Source organism: Camelus ferus, chromosome 6 (assembly GCF_009834535.1).
Source record: "Camelus ferus isolate YT-003-E chromosome 6, BCGSAC_Cfer_1.0, whole genome shotgun sequence".
Taxonomy (NCBI): domain Eukaryota; kingdom Metazoa; phylum Chordata; class Mammalia; order Artiodactyla; family Camelidae; genus Camelus; species Camelus ferus.
Window position 1 is genome coordinate 62,741,080 of NC_045701.1, and position 19,052 is coordinate 62,760,131.

The 19,052-nt window shown below is 37.4% G+C and overlaps 1 protein-coding gene across 1 annotated transcript; it reads left to right on the forward strand.

The window, feature by feature from the left end:
- Positions 1 to 3,309: 3,309 nt before the first annotated feature.
- CHURC1 (churchill domain containing 1) lies at positions 3,310 to 18,537 on the forward strand. The gene is made up of 4 exons (XM_014553275.2): positions 3,310 to 3,435; positions 9,046 to 9,181; positions 10,730 to 10,800; positions 16,138 to 18,537. The coding sequence occupies exons 1-4, from the start codon at positions 3,397 to 3,399 to the stop codon at positions 16,228 to 16,230; spliced, it is 339 nt and encodes a 112-aa protein (XP_014408761.1). The 5' UTR covers positions 3,310 to 3,396; the 3' UTR covers positions 16,231 to 18,537.
- Positions 18,538 to 19,052: the final 515 nt, after the last annotated feature.

Here is a 19,052-nt window from a genome sequence, read left to right on the forward strand (position 1 = left end):
AACAAAAGTCTGCTCTGAGTCTTACTATATCCTTGGGGCACACGTTAGAAATAGAGTAAAAGCATATCTAAAACCCAGTTACATTTTGATTATTAAATTCATCCCAATCCATGTAAGATTTGAGAGAGACTATTTCGCCGGAGGCTACTACATCAGAGATTTTGACATATATCATGAAAATTCCATATGGAAATCACCATCTGTATATGAAAAGAAAGCGAGGAGAGCTGGAGAAAACAGAATCAAAGGAAACAATAGCTATTCTCTTGTTTTTCAGCACCATGTGTTTGAAAGCTGGGGCTTATAATCTGAATAACTAGGAGAACCTGGAAACGAAGAAAGTCCAACTTGGCCACTGAACTGGGTGGGGGGAATGGGAAGGGAGAGAAGCCAGATATGAAATTCAGAAACTCTATTCTACCTGCCCTCACCCAGGCTCACCAGGGTTCACCCAGAACTGCTGCTTATTCATTCATTCCAGGCAGGTGATACCAGGTGAGAACAACCACACCTATTCCACACATCCCTTGAGACAATGGAAAGGACACATACCTTCACCAAACAGATGAGCTTTGTTTGGCACTGAGCTTCCCTCCACCTGTGAAGTTAGCCTGCCAGGGCTACTGTAAAGGCTCCGGGCTGCTTCCTTAACCTCTTAAACAAAGGATGAAGAGGACAGGTATGCCCAGCTCTGCATCCCTGTAGCCTCTCGGTTTTAGGCATTATAAAAGGCAAAAGAAAATAGGTAATAGAAAGAGAGTGTTAAAAAGAGTGTTCAAACTGTACTCCTAAGGGAAAACTTTAATCTTGCCCCAGGGATGTAGTTTAGCATATGTAATTGAACCGTTTTAACATTAAGAGTTTCCTAAATGGATTCCTTTTACCAAGAGATAATATGCATAAACTGCAACACATGGGTATATTTGATATATATTTCTGATGTCAGAAGTTTATTAAAGATTCCTAGGGGTAAGGTATTATCACAGAGAAAATGCTATTAGAAGGTAATCCTTAAATAGTTCCTGCAAACTTTATTTTATATAAGTAATATAAGAGAAAATAGATTCTTTGCCACTTTTTTTGTTGTTGCTTATTTTACACCACTACTTGGTCATTTCTTTCAGGTGCTAATCTCCTTCAGCTTTGCAGCCTCTATTTTCCTTTCTTCCACCTGTCATCCTCAAGAGATTTTATAATATTTCTATTATCATAATCACACTTTAATTTCTGGTCCTGTTCCACTTCTCTTGCCAGTCTCATTGCTGCCTCTCTTCCCTGGACATAGCTAGATTTTGGATGGAGAACTTCATTGGGTGGATAGCCATTAGCTCTTGAGTGTTTGTGCCTATGAATAAGATGACCTTTTTATTCACTTGCTCTTTTTTTTTTGAAAGGAAAAGTGCTTTACCCTTTGATCTTATAAGCATTCTGTTTAGATTTAGTTTGACTCTATTTTCATGAGTCTTTTTACACATGGAAACTAATACATTTTTTACACTTGCTCATTTTAATAACAAGTGATAATAACTATATCACTCTGGGGAGGTAAAAAGATGCTGGTAAATATGTAGATTGACTTTCATGCTTCAGAAAATGAAATCAGTTCATCCCAAAGAACCTACTCTTAGAGATCTTTGACTGCAGTGTAATTTTCTATTTATTTATTTTTTTCAATCATGCATGTTTTCTATTTGTCACGAGGCAGAAAGCTATACATCTCCCCCTTGTGGTGCCTGTTTGTGTCTGCCTTTCCATATCCAATTTCTTCCAGCTCCAATCAATCCCAATAGAATGCTGCTAAATAAAATCTTCCTAAACCACAACCTTTTTATCACTCTCCTGCTCAAACTTTCAGTGGATTCCTATTACCTGCAGGATAAAATCCAAACTCCTTGGCATTGTCCACCTGAAATTTGTATACTAAAACTCTCTGCTTTTTGAAATCCTACACTTTCTGCAAGGCCCGAATTCCTCTTTCTCAACCCTCCGCCTGGAAATAGTCTCTCCATTTTGTTCTCTCATACCACAATCTGCCAGTAATTACAGGTATTTGTGCTCATTTTCTCTCTCAGACTCTATTATGAATATCTGAAGAGTAGGAAAGAACAATATCTTTTTCGTTTCTTGTTGTTTCCACAGTTCCTTGTACAGTGAAGGCACTCAACAAATGTTTATAGAACTGAATAAAACACAGTGGTTAGTAAAATTAAGGCAGCATTAGGCTTTAAAAACAGATGACACGTTTAATAATGAATCAAGAGACAACTGCATAGACCCACCCTGTCCCATAGAAATATAATGCAAGCTTTATATGCAATTTTCAATTTTCTAGTAGCCAGATTATAAAAAGAAACAGGTGAAATTAATTTTAATAATATATTTTTATTTAACCCAATTGTTTCAACTGTAATCAATATAAAATTACAAACGAAATATTGTACATTTTTATATACTAAGTATTCTAAATCTAGTGTGCAGGATGTACTTACCACACACCTCAGGTCAAAAATGCCACGTTAAAAGTGATTTATAACCACATGTGGCTACTGGCTACTGTATTAAAAAGGTGCTGAGCCCTTTTGCGGGGTAGGAACTGAGTCCTAGTCCTGGCTGACCACTGTGTAGTCTTGTTACCTTACATTAAGACCTGGTCCTGTTCAGCTCCTCCCACCAGTCCCATTTGCTGCCACTCTTCTCTGGACATAGATTTTGGTTGGAGGACTTCACTGGGTGGATAGAGATTAGCTCTTGAGTTTTTGTGCCTTAAATATTATTTCCTTGATTTCCTCATCTGGAAAGGGAAGACACAGAGAGAGAGAGAGAAATACATTCTATGTTCTCCAGAGGACTCTGGGATGGTCATTGATTATTAACACTGTGTTCTTTTTAGAAGATTCTCTGTAGAGTCTAAAGGCCTCTTCCCAAATACTTCATTTATTGCCTATTCACTTGCCAAAATCTGAACTATCACTCTCACTGGCCTAAGAAATGGTATGGAAAGGCATTCAAAGTATAGTTTCATCTTTATGGAGCCGAGGCAGCGAGAAACAATTCCCTTTCTTGTGGGTTGTGACTTGCCTATCTGTCAGCTAGACTCAGGAAGGCGACTATTAGAACTTTGCTCAGTTCAAAATCCCTTTCCCCTTCCCGCCACACGCTCCAAGTTTCTCTCTCTCACACGGTTCCTGAAGTCCTACCGCTTGCCCATGATTGTTGTCTGGGAGACCATACCCTGCTCTAACAACAGTTGCTAAGGGGCGGAGACTTCGAATTGGTTCCGGAAACCAAATACTCCAAGGTCAAGTACTCTGGGCGCATGCGATAACCTTCTCTGAGTTCTCGCGATGCTTCCTCTCCCGGAAGCACCGGAGGACCTTCCCAGTTAACGGCGTCGCGATGTGTGGGGACTGTGTGGAGAAGGAATATCCCAACCGGGTGAGCGAGTGGGCACCGAGAACTTCCCGCTCCCTTGACCCATGGCCGGCCCCTGAGGCTTCCCATGACCCCAGTCGACCTTCTCTGGGAGGCCGGGCGCCGGGCGGACTCAGCCGTTTTGCCCCTTCCGGTGACCCGGTAGCTGTATTTAGGCACCTGACAGCGCCGATGGCCTATAGCGGTCCATTCCCGCTGATCCCGGCCCTGGCTACTGACTGACATCAGCTGTCACCCTATTTCTCTTGAGCTCCAGGGGACAGCAAATGAAACCCCACCACCAACACAACCCAGGCGACAACAGAGGGCACCCCTCTCCATACCCTGGTCTCATCCTCTAGCTTGATTTAATGACGTTGGGTATTCTTCCTGAATTCTAGCTCTGGAAGGCTCTGAGTTTATCTGTTCTAACCCAGTTTTGCAGATGAAACTTTTGCTTAGAGAAAGGAGATCACTTGCCGAAGTTCACATTCTAGTTAGAATGAGAGCCAAGACTAGAATACAGGTTTCCTGGCTGTTACTTTCTTTTAAATCTCTGTTCCTTTCAAGCTCAGGAGGTTGCGAAGCTTGTTTTCTTTCATTCACTCAGGGTATACTTACAGAACCTTTATATTTGTGTAACTAGATTACTTTGCTAGGCCAGAAAGGGATACCAGAGAAGAAATAAAAGGCAGCTTCCGTGCTGCAGAAGAGCTTACATTTTACGTGAGCATGTTATTAACAAAAAATGACTAGTACAGTACATATATGCTATTCAAGTTTAGAGAAAAGGGAGAGCAGCAGGGGATAGTGCTGTTTTCCCAGATGAAGTGGCCTTCAGTGGGGACTTGAAGGATAGTTATGACTAAGGTAGAGAAGAAGGAAAGGAGGAGTTGAATTCTGGAGGATAATAACAAGAACAAGGATTCTCATATTGTTCGGGAGGTAGAAAATTTTATGGTTGCCTCTGTTTCTTAATATTTTCAGTAATACTTAGTCTTTGGGGAAGGTTATGTAACAACATGAACACTCATCTGGTAAACCTCTTTGAGGAAAAAACTCAGAGTTGTCCAAAAAAAAAAAGTTATAAAAAAAAGATATGCATACTGAATGACCCAGAAGTTCCCATTCTGGAGAAATAAATGAATGTGTGCAGTATGTTCCTGGAGACTGATATAAGAATGTTCATAACAGCATTATTTGTGGTAGTAGACTGTAAAAGTATGATATGGTCATAGAATGGAACACCATGAGTGAGTGAGTAATGAAAGTGACCGAGTGAGAGCAGTGGTTTGCCTCCTAAGGGACATTTGACAATATCTGGAAACATTTTTGGTTGTCGCAACTGGGGTACAATAGATATTTAATAGGTAAAGGCATTATGCTGTACATTTATGTTTCACATACTTTTCTTTATTGTGTTCTATTTTATACATTTTTATTTGTTTAACGAGATTTTTGTGAATCCAGTAGTGAACACTGCACATTATAGGCACCATGAGGGAGATGTTTGCTGCGGATGGTATTAAAGGTTGGATTTTTAAGAGTTGAGCTAATCAAAAGACTTGAAAATTATATAGAGAAGTTCAGATTTTAAACTTTAGGCATTTGGCAACCATTCCCCAAAAATTAAATAGGGAAGTGATTCTGAATTCTGTTATTTAGAAAAGTGAATCTTGTGGTTGTTTGTTGAGGTGATGGGATTGGGAGAAGTGTAAAAGGAGAGCCCTACAGAGCATTTGGGGAGCCAAATGGCAACAGTAGTGTCGGCGTGAGATAATGAAGACCTCATTTCGAAGAAACAATTAACAGGACTAAACCCCTTTAATGTAGGAGGGAAGAAGGGAAGAGCTGTAGTCAGATGAGTCAGCCAAATAAAGGCGTCAAAATGGAAAAGATTTGTTCTCTTAGGAAAAGAATGTAGAGAATCAACCAGAATCAAGAACTGAGCTTCAAGGAATAAATTAATTTAGGAAGTGAAAATAAAGGTATAGAAAGAAGAGTAGAGAAAAGAATTGAGGTGACTGGAAAACCAGGAAAGTGCCTAAAGCACTTTTCTCTGATTTAATCTGTTCTGAAATAATTAAAGGGCTGTCATGAGGAAGAATTGAGCATTTATTTGAAATTTCAGAAGGCAGATTTAGAAATAATTAGTAGGTGGATATTATGGAATTGTAGACTTTGACTTAGAATAAAGAACTTTCTGACAGATTTTTTTTTTTTAAGGGAATGGATAACCTTAGATGAATTAAACTCTCTTCCTGTTGTTCAGTACAGACTGACTACTTGAAATCTCAAGGTTCCTTCCAGATCTGGGATTTTTTGAAGTCATGAGATATTTTTAAGGGCAGTAAAAGCAGAAGCCACTTTGCTTGAGCCTAGTAAAGGAAAAGATACTAAGGTGGTGGTAGCAAGTATTGTCCATTCATTCAAAAACTTTGGCAGAGAAACATAATGGATTAGCATATTGGGTAGGTCTAAATGCAGAATGAGTAGGTAATAAATATTTAATCCTTTATCTCTGGTTTCATAAAATTTCCTGGAGTTCTGTGGTAGATGTTTTTCACAGGCTAGAAAATTCCTAATAGAGCTCTAGCCCACTAGCTTGTAATATTATACCAAGAACTTGAACTCAAGCATGAATCAAATTGTAGATGAACCATACTAATTTTCTGAATTCAAATTTTTTTGCTCAACTGTGATCCAAAAAAAATTTTTTTTTCATTCAGAAAAGCATTTAGCAAACCAGTTGAACTAGAACTTTACTGCCTTTTCTAAAATAACTGATCAGGCACAAAATTGTAGTAAAACATTTCCACATCAAACTGGAAATGAAACCTTTATTTTTGTGTAGTTCCAGTTTCAGCTTTAAAATTCTTAGTAATACAGTAGCAATACAGAAATAAAGCATGAATCGAGATTAATCAGAGAGAGTAATCAGTAATCACTAATCAAATTAATGATATGTTTAAATTAGAAATTGTTTTATATGCATCACTTAAAATTAAACTACCAAAGTTTATGTACTTAAATTGTTGCTTAGCATTAAACCACATTTAATTAAGTGCTGAGTTTGATATATAATTGGTAAGACAATTGTATGTAAATGGATGCTTTAAAATGATATTCTGCATTTTTAAATGCCTGCGTTAGAAAAGAACAATCTGGAATCAGTAACTTAACCTTTCATTTTAACACAGTGGAAAAACAGTAACACACTAAATTCAAAGTAAGCAGAAGAAAGGAAATAGTAAAGGTTAGAGTTGAAATTAATGAAATAGAAAACAGAAAAATAGAGAAAATCAGCCAAACTAAAATTTGGTTCTTTTAAAACTGTATTTTCCATTTTCAATTTTCAACATTCCTTGACAAAACATATACACTATTAAATTATACCATCTGAAATAATAGTTTTTTGGAAAAAGCAAATTGGCCCAACCCTTGTCAAAGTGATTGCATATTTCTCAAATTTATATAAGATTTTATCATAATATACTGTCATACTAATTATCATCATAATATTCAACCATTTCTTCTTGCACATTTGCATACCTTCACAGATCCTTAACAAGAATTTAGCTGAATTACATTTTCTTTGGATATTTAACATTTGATTTTTTTCCTGTCTTCTTGAAACTGTTAAAGCTTACTACATTTACTCTGGAATTGATTTAGATTTTATTCTTCTTTTTCTTCCCATTGTGAGAACGTCAGAAGCTTCTCTGAATATTGTGTGCTTTAATTTACTTTCCCAAATTTGGACATTAATAATCTCACATCATTTAATAAAAGAGCCACGCCTCTCTGATAGAGGTTACCCTCATTGCTTTCAAATGACCAGGGCCCTTATAGAAAGCCCTGTCAGTTTCTTAGATACTGTACTTGCATTTTGCCATTTCAAGAATTTATTTCCTTACCTCACAATAGGTATATAGATCTCTTTTCTCTTCTCTCAGTGTTTAGAGTTTACATTCTGTCTGCTTACAAAGTCAGATTACAGAAGTTAGACCACATTGTATAAGGTGCCTGTGTTTATGTGTGCAATCCTGTTCAGAGTTCTGTTTATTTGAAAGTGGCATTTAGATCTTTATTCTTTTAATGTATTTTTTTAAGTCCTTAATTTCTTGGAGTCTTTGGCAGTCAGCTTTTATAGATTCAGGGCAGTCCCAGTTCAAACGCCAGCAAGCTTTTTTGTAAAAGGTTATAAGCTGATTCTAAAATTTATATGAAATGAAAAGAACCTAGACTAGCCAAATTATAGGACATAAACTACCTAATTTAAAGACTTACTAAAGCTACAATAATCAAGAGAGTGTGAGATTAGTGCAAAGAAAACAAAAACACTAATTCAAAAAGATATATGCACCCAAATGTTCATAGCAGCGTTATTTACAGTAGCCAAGATGTGGAAGCAACCTAAGTGTCCATCAACAAATGAGTGGATAAAGACAGTGTAGTGTATATATATATACACACACACAATATATATATTACTCAGCCATAAGAAAGAATGAAATCTGGCCATTTTGCAACAACATGGTTGGACCTGGAGGGTATCGTGCTTTGTGAAATAAGTCAAACGGAGAAAGATAATGTATGTTTTCACTTATATGTAGAATCTAAAAAAACAAAAGAACAAACAAAATAGAAACAAACTCACAGATTCAGAGAACAAACTAGTAGTTACCAGAGGGAAAAGGGGTAGGAGGAAGTGAATGGGATTAAGAGGTAAAAACATAAAATGAGTAAGTTATAAGGATGTAATGGACAGCACAGGGAATATAGCCCACATTATATAGCAACTTTGTATGGAGTATAGTCTATAAAAATATCGAATGACTATGTTGTACACCTGAAACTACTATAGTAAGTTAACTGTACTTCAATTAAAAAAAAAGAAATGAGGTTGAACTAGGTTGTTTATAAAGCGACTTTTAGTTCTGAACAATTACTAGTAAGCCTTTAGCAAAAACCTCCCTTGAGCCAGAAGCATATATTGCTTGCAGTTTCTTAGTGACGAGCGAAAACCTTTCTCTTTTAAATGCCATGGTGTCAGTCTGATGAATTGCAGAACTTGTCTTCTGTGCCTGAATCACAGGTATCCTAAGGACTGGCATCTACAGAGCTGAGAATTTGGTTTTCTTTATTTTGTGGCATTTTTAAGGCTTGAGAAAATGCTGTTTCAACAATCAACTAAGCATCACAGTGTAGAAGATTATGTTTATCATTGTCTTAGTATTTCCATTTTGATTGAATTTTCATTCTAGTTTTATAATATACCTCATTTAATATTGTTGGCTATTAGATTTTTCTGATTTTTCCTTTTCATATTTTATATTATTAAAACTCCATTAAGTTGTTTCTAAATATCTTTTTGCATTTAGTCCTCTCTCAAACACAGTTGCAGTTCTCAGAAACTTACAGCTCTAACACTGCTTCAGTTTAATTTACCCTGAATGCTTCTAGAGGAAAGCTGGTAATCTCAAAAATTCTTGATGTAGACTTCAAGCAAGTAAATTCTGGCCATGGTTTTTGCCTTTAGAGATTTTAAGTCTGTTAATCATTTTCAAATGATTGTGGATTTCACGGATTTTGAAATAGAAGAAAATTAAATTCCTCATTTTCATATTTTAGGGTACCATCTGCCTGGAGAATGGGTCTTTCTTGCTGAACTTTACAGGCTGTGCAGTGTGCAGTAAGCGGGATTTTATGCTGATCACAAACAAATCTTTGAAAGAGGAGGATGGAGAAGAAATAGTTACCTATGATCGTAAGTAGACTTTTTTTCTACATGAATCTGTTAGCAGATGCCAGCTTTTGGAAGTTAGGTTGTGCCTAGTATTATGAGGCCTATTTCAATGTCATATTGCAATACATAGTCACTAGTTAGTTTTTTAAGAGGAGAATGTAGATAACACCTCATTTATCTAGCATTATCAGGTAGTTCCCATAAATGACTTTTGCAGGTAACTGAAGCTTATGATTCAGGCACCAGTTTTCTTTTGTTTATTTTTAAAGACTTTTTGTCTTCTGAAACAAGATATGGGGACTTTTTTTTAACCTTAGGGTCATCCATATGAATTTTCACTTTCTACCGTAGTATAATACAGTGATATCCTCCAACACCTATCGAAGTGTTTAGGGCTTTTGCCTTTGTACTAAATGATCCTAGGATGCTATAGTTCTTTTAGTCTTTTTTCTGCTTTTATAGCTTTTGTCTCTTTTCTCACTGTCAGTCTGTAGTTTCTTTCTTTTGCTACTGTTAAGTATGCTACCTTCTTATCTGTTCCTCATCCTTAATACTGGGAATCAGGTAAATAACTATGTATTATAAAAATACATCAGTTCCAAGGTTGGTACTAAGAATCTCTATGAGTAAATTAAGTGTATGTCTACTTACTGCCCAGATATTGTGACAGCTCTTTAACTGTTTACATTTCCTTTTTGCTTGTGTCCTGGTTTTTTGTTGTGTTCTGAGTATGTGAGAAATAAATGTGCAAATAATGATATTTTGAAAGAGAGGTATGAAAGACACTAAGCCTTTAGAATAGAGTCAGACTGTGGGAAAATGTTCTAAATTAGAAGAACCTTTTTCTTTCTTTTAGCATATTCCCCTTTAAACTGTATTTTTTTGCAGGTAGTAGAGAGTAGAGCATAGTGGTCAAGAACAAGGGCTCTGGAGTCAGAATGCTTGGATTTGAATTCTGGTTCCAACACTGCTTAGCTTGGTAGTCTTCCTAGTTACTTAACCACAGTGTGCCTTTGTTTCCTTATCCCTGAAAAGGTGATATCAATAGTATCTACTTCATTGGGTTTTTAAGAACATTAAGTGAATAAACAGATAAAAAGTATTCAAAACAGTATCTGGCACACATTAAGCACTCAATAAATTATAGTTGTTATTATTATTATCATATTGAGAGGCTTTTGTTACTGTTAAATTTACTTTAATGTCTAGCATTGGCTTTTTGTTTATGATTGGTTAATAGCACAATTTCTATCATTCCTGAGAATAAAAGCTTTAACATATTTAGATAGGTCCATACATACATATTTGCTAATTGATTACCTTAGAGAGCTTTCAACAAGAATTAATACATGCACATTAAGTTTCTGAGTTCAGGCCCTTAATTGTATAGTGTGGCTGTGTGACAGATTCTGGATTTCTTATCAAGGTAAATATTATAATGGGTTTCCTACTGTGTTAAATATGACAGTTAAGATTTTTTTTAAGTAGTTCCATGTTAAGAATAGAAATTTCACTGTCTTAAGACCCCTTCCAAGACTTAATTATTTAAGTCTCTCTCTGTTTCAACAGATCTTTGTAAGAATTGTCATCACGTAATAGCCAGGCACGAGTATACGTTCAGTATCATGGATGAATTTCAGGTAAATGTATAAATACGTGTATGTTATTGTGGGGAAGTGGAGTGATAAAAGTACCCTTGAAAAATTAGGTATAGTCTTCATAAATGCAGTATTAGCGAATTTTGGAGGAGGCCATCCCTCTCTTCCACTTGTACAAGTTGAGAGAGACACTTTAGATGTAGGTGGATCTGTTCAAATCTCTCTTCACAAGAGTCACAAAGCAAAATGCATGCCTTACAAATGATATCTCAATTCTGTCATTCTTGCTTCTGAAGAACAGCATATTATGGCTTCTTATGAGGTTACTATTGTGCCTCTTTTTTCTCTACCCAGTATGTGATTGCACAGTTGTTGGCTTTAAGTGTTGACCTGCTCACTGCCATGCTTCTTGCTGAGCATGGAAATTGCTCTAAAGAAGTTATCTTTGTTTCCCTTGTAGGCGTGGAGAGTCAAGCAACTTTGTAGTCTCAGTTGTGATAAGACATTTTAATATTGTTTGATGAGTAAAATGATAAGATAAGTATATCAGGGAGCAAAGCTGAACCACTATAAGGGTAGAGACTGGGGATGTATTATAAGGATCGGTCCTTATACAATTGTGAGAGCATGTGAAGAATTCTACAAAATTCTACAGGCTGGTGCAGGCCTGAAGTTGCTGAAGATTCACAAGTCTAATAGTCAGGGAGAAAAGCTGGACAGTGGGGGAAAGCCAAGGACAAATGGGAAAGCAGGAGGACACACTCACCTGTGCCTGTCCTTCACTGTCTCTATTTTCAAGCCTTCAGACTGAATTACTTATGTATTGTGAACTACATGTTTATCCATGGGGTATAAGTATCAAGTATGAGCTTTTAACAGGCAAGGGAACTTTGTTTTGATACTTCAAATTTGGATACTACTATAATTAGGAAGAAAAAATCTTCTATATCAGAATCTTATAAAATAGTATAACCACTTTCATTCATTCTTATTTTAGTGTGGAAGGAAGCACTTAGTCACCCATCAGAATCTGGTCTAATTTGTTGTGGTTTAGCTAAACAACATCCTCACCACATCTCCTCAGCATCCAAAAACTATGCCTGAAATATACTTATATGAACGATGTGACTTAGGGCAAAATCGAGATCTCGGTGAATAAGTAGCAGCCAAATAGAGGAATAAGCATGTCAGGGGCTTAAAGAAGCAGTTCTGTCTATGGGGGGAAAGGAGTGCTTACAGCTATTTTCTAGAAGTTCCTGAAGCTCTTGTGAGCTTTTTAGTGTCCCTAAGTGGTTATTGAGATTGCCTGTTTATGCCCTAATTGAGCCATTGTGTATCACCGCCATGAGACCGAAGTCTATCTGATTTTCCTTTATGACTGTGCACAGCCATTTTCAAAGCTGGCCCAGAAATTCCTCTGGGGCAGGAACAGGAAGGTGAAGGAAGATGGCTGTAATCACAATGCTTAGATAGTGTGGAATTCTCTTGGAAAAAAAACCTCTTAAACTGGACTCTCTACTGCCAGTTTCTCTCCCAACATCCTCTTCCCCCTCCACCCATATTCTATATTCAGCCAACAGCTTGTTTTTCTTAAAATGATGCTTTCAAACTACCTCACTGGCTTTTCCACAGGTCACCATCAGCTACAGTGTAATATCCAAGCTCCTTTACTCCAAGGTTCTTGCCAAGCGGGCCAGCCTCCCTTTCTCTCATTCCCCACTCCTGTCCTTTTGTACACTAACCACAGCATTGCCCCAACTTTAGATGTTCTTCCTTCCCTCCTGTTGTAGACAAGATTCTTATTTCCTCCTGTCTAATGCTACCCCCACTGCGTTTCCTCAGGAATCTCATGTTATCACCTCTCTTTCTAACATCCTCCTTTTCTCCACGGGATTTAAAATATTTTTGCATGAAATATACTTAGTTTTTCTTTTATTTCTCAAAAATAGATTAAAATCCTTTTGTTTCACTCAGCTACCTGTTTGAGTCTTCCTCTAATCATCTCTCTCCTTCCTTTTGCTTCTTTACTTGAGTAGTTCCTGACCCTATTTTCCTTATTTCCCTCTGCTCCTCTTAACCACTTGCAGACTGGTTTTCATTTTCACTTTACTAAAACTGTTCTCTCATAGTTTTCCTTTCATGTAGCCAAGTCCTGTGACCTCACCTCAGTTCCTCTCTCTCTTAAGTGCTCTTCTGGATCTGGTTTTTTTAACCGCTGTCTTTTTTAAGCATTTCTCCCCTCAGGATCCATAGTGCTAGACTTTGTTCTTTCTTCTTGAATCATTTTGACTGTTCCTTTGCTTTCTCTCTGGTTTCCTTTCCTCTTTTTCCCTAGCTGATTTTCCCCTGAGCACTGGTCTCTGGTCTAGGAGCCTGGCCTGTCTGCCCTCACACAGTGAGCACAGGCACCCTCACTCTCTGCTGAGATCCATCCGATGTCTCCCAGATCTCCTTCTCTAGCCTTCACCCCCCAGCTGCCCTCCTTTCTTCCTTTGTTTCTCTCGCTTTTGTTTGTCTCCACTGCCACACTTCATGTCGAGGACCGTACCGCTCAAACCTAAATCACTGCAGTAGTTCCCACGTAGTTTTGCACACGGCCTTCAAATTAATCTTCTGAAAAACTTCATGCCATCACTCCTCTGCTGCTCCATGTGCCATATGCTTGCTCTTTTCTGTATCACTGTTCTTATTCGTGCTTTCTCCTTGGCTTGTCCCTTTCTCTACCTTCAGGCCTTTCTCTACTTTCAGGCCAGCTAAATCTTACCTCTTTCAGGCTGAGCTTAAATTCTATTTCCTTCTTATTCTTGCTAGTCCAGCCCATACTGCTTTCTCCCTGTTCTGAACTCATCTTACACCTGCAGCAGGCCCCGCTCCACATGAGTGGCCAGTTGCAAACTTCCATCTCAGCCTGATGACCACAAGAACTCTTCATATGCAGCCGCTGTGGCTTATTCTTCTCGGCCCCACCCTCCTCCAGCCCCCATCTTATTCCAGCAGTAGTCAGGTTCAAGGTGGGATTCCCACCAATGTTTTGTTTTGTTTTGTTTTGTTTTGTTTTGTTTTGTTTTGTTTTGAGTGTCTTATGGGAAATTTAAAGACAGTCAAAAATAGGCAGAATAATGTATTAATCTCCAGCACCCATCTTCAGTTTGCTTTATTTGTACCTCACCATTTCCACATCTCCCCATAGGATTACTTTGAAGCAAATACCAAACATACTACTACTTCTGTAAATATTTCAGTATGTGTCTCTAAAAGATAAGGATTCTGTTTTTAAATAAATTCACTTTTAACTAAACCATTGTTAAACAAAGTAAGATTTTCTGGTGACAAGAGCAGAGGGGAAAGTAGAGACGTAGGTACAGAGTTTAAATGGAAAGCAGAGGTGATTACAGGTAGCCTGTATTTTTTCGTATCACCCTAAAACCCATTAAAGCCTCAGGAAACAAGAGGGAAACTGAAACTGCTTTCTCTTCCTCTGTGGATCTGAGAAGAAGAGGACTGGGGGTTAGAAGTAACAGGTAGTAATAGAGGAAAAAAGCCCATGGGACTCTCAGAATAAAACCTTTCCTTCCAAATTTCTACCCTCAGGCATTGCCCATATGGAGCCTGTGAGGGTCTCCATGAATGACTGGGGGGGAGTTCTGATTTTCCTACCTTGGCTGGTTTTGGTAAAAGGTGTCCTGATCCCACCAGATTCCTGGCAGCACAGGAGGATAAGATCCTGGCATCCCAACTTAGAATTCTACACATATTTTCCCACAGAAAAACTGCTATATGTGGTTAGATTCTATAGTACGTATGCAGTATAAGTTTAAAAGACTCCCTGGATTTCCCCTGGGAACCTAACTGCCGTGTACAACATTTCTTCTGTGGGAAACTGCTTTTGAATTCCAAAGAGTTTTGACCTACGATGAAATTTGGATTCCAGACTGCTTATGAATTAAAGATTACAGGTATAATCAATCTTACTGATTTAATAGTCTTCCCAGATTATACCATGTGTTAGGTTTTTTCTTTCTCCATAGTTCTACTAAGTTTTGCAAGGTCAGACCTTGTCCTCGCTGTCTGTCTTGTCTGCCAGTGCACTTGGCACATTGCAGAGACTTTAGGCACTTGATAAAAACTTGTCAATAGATATATTGGTTGAAAACTCAAATATTTGTCTAGCTTCACACATTTTCTCATTTTGACTTTATTACTTTTTCTTCATTTCCAGTGAGAGTTTGACATGCTGTTAGTAATGTCTGGTGAAAGCAGTAAAACCTAGGAGAGAGTGGATTTTACTTTTATTTTTAATTCATGAGACTCATATTTGTTTTCTGAGCTCTGGACTCTGTCTAGAGCAGAGTAGATAGAGTAGACTTTAAAATTAAATGTGGTCTTTAAGAAACAATCTTTCCACAACTATAATTCTGTGCCCCTATCGAACCTTCTAGCAGGAAATACAAAGGCAGTTGCCTGATTCTGAGTCTTTGTACTGTAGTCATTGTTTATCTCCGTGACCCTCTCTTTAGTGTCTGTTCAGACCCATGAAATACAAACTGCCTTGACTGATCAATTTCCAGAGCGCCAGTAATCTCAATGTCAGGTGTGAAAATGCTAACAGACTTAGTCTAGATGCTTGTTTTCTTTAAGAAGATAAAAAGTTTTTAAGTAAAAGTTTTGAAAGAAATATGTTTCTATAGTTTCTGACCATATTAAATATTCTAGAAAGGGGCAGCTATAATAAGAACAGGACTTTGCCCTTAGGATTTTTGCCTAAAACAGAATACCTTCTGTCATCAGTCTGGACATTTGTTAAGCCTAAGAAACATAAAACTCTTTAAATGGATCAAATTCCAGACAACCAGATATCTAAATATGAGACATGACATACTAGTAGATTTAATGTAGTTGTTTATTTTTCTGGGGTAGATAAAAATAGCTTTTTTGGTTTGGAAATCTTTTTCCCTTTTTTGTTGTTTTAAAAATCATTTCTGTTGCATATTAGTGTTGAATATCCTAGAAAGGAACAACTCTAAGAACAGGAATTTGTCCTTAGGAGCCCACACTCAAATTGCTTCATTGCTTTAAATAGCTGCTCTAAGTAAGCCCAATATGTATGTTTTCTAAGTCCAAGAAATAGCCATGCATTTCCAAGATGACATTCTTGTGTATATAGTGAATAGAGCATTAGCATGTGTTCAGTTTATAGAAACAAAAGGCTCTGGGATACACAGACTAAACCTAAGACGTTGCTTATAGGTGTTGAAGAAATTGATCTAATGTACAGACAGAATATCCATGACAATTTATAGAAAACAGCTTTACAGAGAACATTATGAATCATTTTTCTCCCGGTTCCTCAAGGTAATTATGCACTTTATCTTGTTCTAGGAGTATACCATGCTGTGTCTGTTATGTGGTAAAGCCGAAGATACTATCAGTATTCTCCCTGATGACCCCCGACAAATGACTCTGTTACTCTAAGGATCCTTCTGCAGTTCTGTTGTAATGATGTTGTGTTGGTTTACAATATAGGAAGACTGATGGTTTGTCTAACTTAGTTTATAATGGAAATTATTTGCATATTATTTTTTCTGCCTAAGCATACCTATTCCTTGAGAGAAAAGGTAATTTAGGGGATTGCTGTTCTCTAGAGCTGATCTCTTCTACTAAAGTTCTCTGCACATCAGTGCAGCCAGAATGAAGCATTTTTGTTAGCAATTATGTGGCTAAAAAATAATCAGGATGGGAGCACATCTAGTGCCCAGATCTTGATTCCAATAAAAGGAACTAGAACTCATTGGAGAAATGACTTGAGTCTAGGGCTGGGGCAGTAAATATGCAAGATGAGCTTGGAGTATCTTGAGCCAGAAAAAAAAGGGAGGTGCTCAAAAGAAAAATCACAATGATTGCGAATATATCAAAGGGACAGAGGAGCCATCTGAAGGAGCTCCCAGTGACCAAAATTGGAACAATTTGAGCAACAAAATAAAGTAGTATTAGATTATAACCCAAACTATAAAATAAACATTCATAAGTCCATACTGTTATAAATGAATGATTGAATAAATAAAAACATAAATTGAAGACAATAGACAAATTCTGCATGCAGAATAATTTCAAATAATGTATGTGGATACCCTTCACTCCTTAAGTGTGTGATTGCATAGTGACTTCCTTCCAAAGGGTATAGTATGGAAAGTGGGAAAAAGTTGCTTTACGGTGGAGAAACCTGACAAACAGTAGCCAGGCCACCAAGATCAGCATCACTGATGATAAGCCTCGTTGACAGCACGTACTCTTGATATGAGGTGATGAGAATGGCACTTTACCTTTGTGGTCTTCCTCCTGTAAACCATCACCCCAGTCTAATCATGAGAAAAATCTCAGACAAATCCCAGTTTAATGAAAAATCCCAGTCAAGGAAAATACCTGACCAGTACTCCTCAAAACTGTCAAAGTCATCAAAGGCAAGGAAATCTGAGGAACCCTCACAGCTAAAAAGAGCCCGAGAGGCGCGGCTGTTAAATATAAGGTGGTGTCCTGAATGAGATCTGCGCCAGCAAAAGGACATTCGATGAAACTAGGGAAATCTGAATAAAATGTGGACTTTAGTGAATATAAATAAATAGCATAGTTTCGATTGCTCCAAAGGGATCTTAGAATATCTTACTTTGCATAGTTGAAAGAACACAGGCTTGGGTGTTGTAAACCCTAGCATTTTGGCCTCTGCCATTTGGTAGCAGTATAACCTTGAAACAAAGAATTACTCTGTATTTTATTCTCTCCCTTCTATGAAATTGGGCTGATAAAAATTGTTACTATACTTCCTTCACAGGATTGTTAGAAGATCCCAATGAATAATGAATGTAAAATGCTTTGGAAGGCATATAAAATACTAGATGCAATGAGATATTTTCAGTTCTTCCCATTCTGCGATCAAAGCTTAAGGGTCAAGCATTAGAAACAAAATTGTTTCCTATTCATAGCTCAAGACATTCTGAACTGAGTGAGCAAAGTTGTTATCAGGGAAAAGCTTTGTTTTGTAACAGGAAAAATTCTAATAGCTGAGGTTTAATGAGTACTTACTATGTACCAAGGCCTTTTTAAGCACTTGTTTAATCCTCATTAACAGTTCCCTGAGGTAGATACTATTGTTATCCCAATTTTAGAGCCAGAGAAACTAAGGCATAAAGAAATTAACTACTCCAGGTCACACAGTTAGTACAGTGACTCCCTGTCAACAACAGAGTTCAGTGCACATGAAGTGTGAGGGTCCGGCAGGGTTAGGAAGAGGTTGAGAATATCAGTGACAGCATATTTAGGTAGGTCAGATCAAGACTTATCCAGAAAAGTTAAGGCAGCTGTTCTTTAGGGATCAGTTGTTTTATTCCTGGAAAATGTTTTCCACTTTCTGCAAATCTATATCTGACCTGCTGAGGAAATCGTTTGGTGAAATGAATCCAGAAAGCAGAGAAAATGTTTCATTACTTGAAATAGCAGCACTAAGCCCATTATAGCTTCTGAATTGTCCCTTCTTGGAGTTTGCTAATGCTTCCAACTTAGTCGTTTGGAACTCAAGAGTACGAGTTTATATGCCTCTCCTGATAGCCTCATCTCTAAAAGAGTATATAACTGTTTATTTTGGACTTATATTACAAAAATTTAAAACATAAGATTCTATCCATGTATTTCATTATTAAGCCTACATTGTACTATGTTTTGTGATACTTCATCATCTTCTAGAATTCTTTTGTCGATCTAATAGAATAAAGACCTCTTGAACTCAGTTCTACTGCATCCATATTTTTCTGTTTAAATAAAGGGAAACCAGGCAAAAGCTTAGGTCTTCTTTTCTTCCCTTCCTGAGATACAAGAAGGAAAAGAAATCCCCTGTTGGTGTGATGGGGAACATGAACTTGTCCTGGCACCTTATTCTTTCTGTATCTGCTGAGGTCTACCTAATTAGGTTCTTGAAATTCAAAGTTCAGCCTGTTTTTTTGTGTTGTTTTAGCAAGCTCTGTCTTCCTCAAATGGTCTTGGGTTCTCCCAGTACTAATTAATTGACATATGATATAGTGTGGGCAGGCATATTATATAGTAACAAGTCTATGGCTTGTTACTTGTAAATTGTCACTAAAAAGTATATGTTCCCTATTCTTTATTTCATAACAAGAGTCCTTTTAGTTTCATTATTTTGTTATGTGAGCAAAGCTAAGTTTCTTGACTGGATTTGAGGCTCTCAGTTTTAAAATGTATGTTTCTTGACTGTAGTCCTCTATTGAGAGATGCAGTGTGGTTGGGTA

Excerpts from the sequence above, each read along its gene's own strand:
- CHURC1 (XM_014553275.2), top strand. The coding sequence starts at position 3,397 with ATGTGTGGGGACTGTGTGGAGAAGGAATATCCCAACCGG. Across the intron at positions 3,436-9,045 it reads AGAAGGAATATCCCAACCGG|GGTACCATCTGCCTGGAGAA; the intron begins GTGAGCGAGTGG and ends TTCATATTTTAG. Across the intron at positions 10,801-16,137 it reads GTATCATGGATGAATTTCAG|GAGTATACCATGCTGTGTCT; the intron begins GTAAATGTATAA and ends ATCTTGTTCTAG.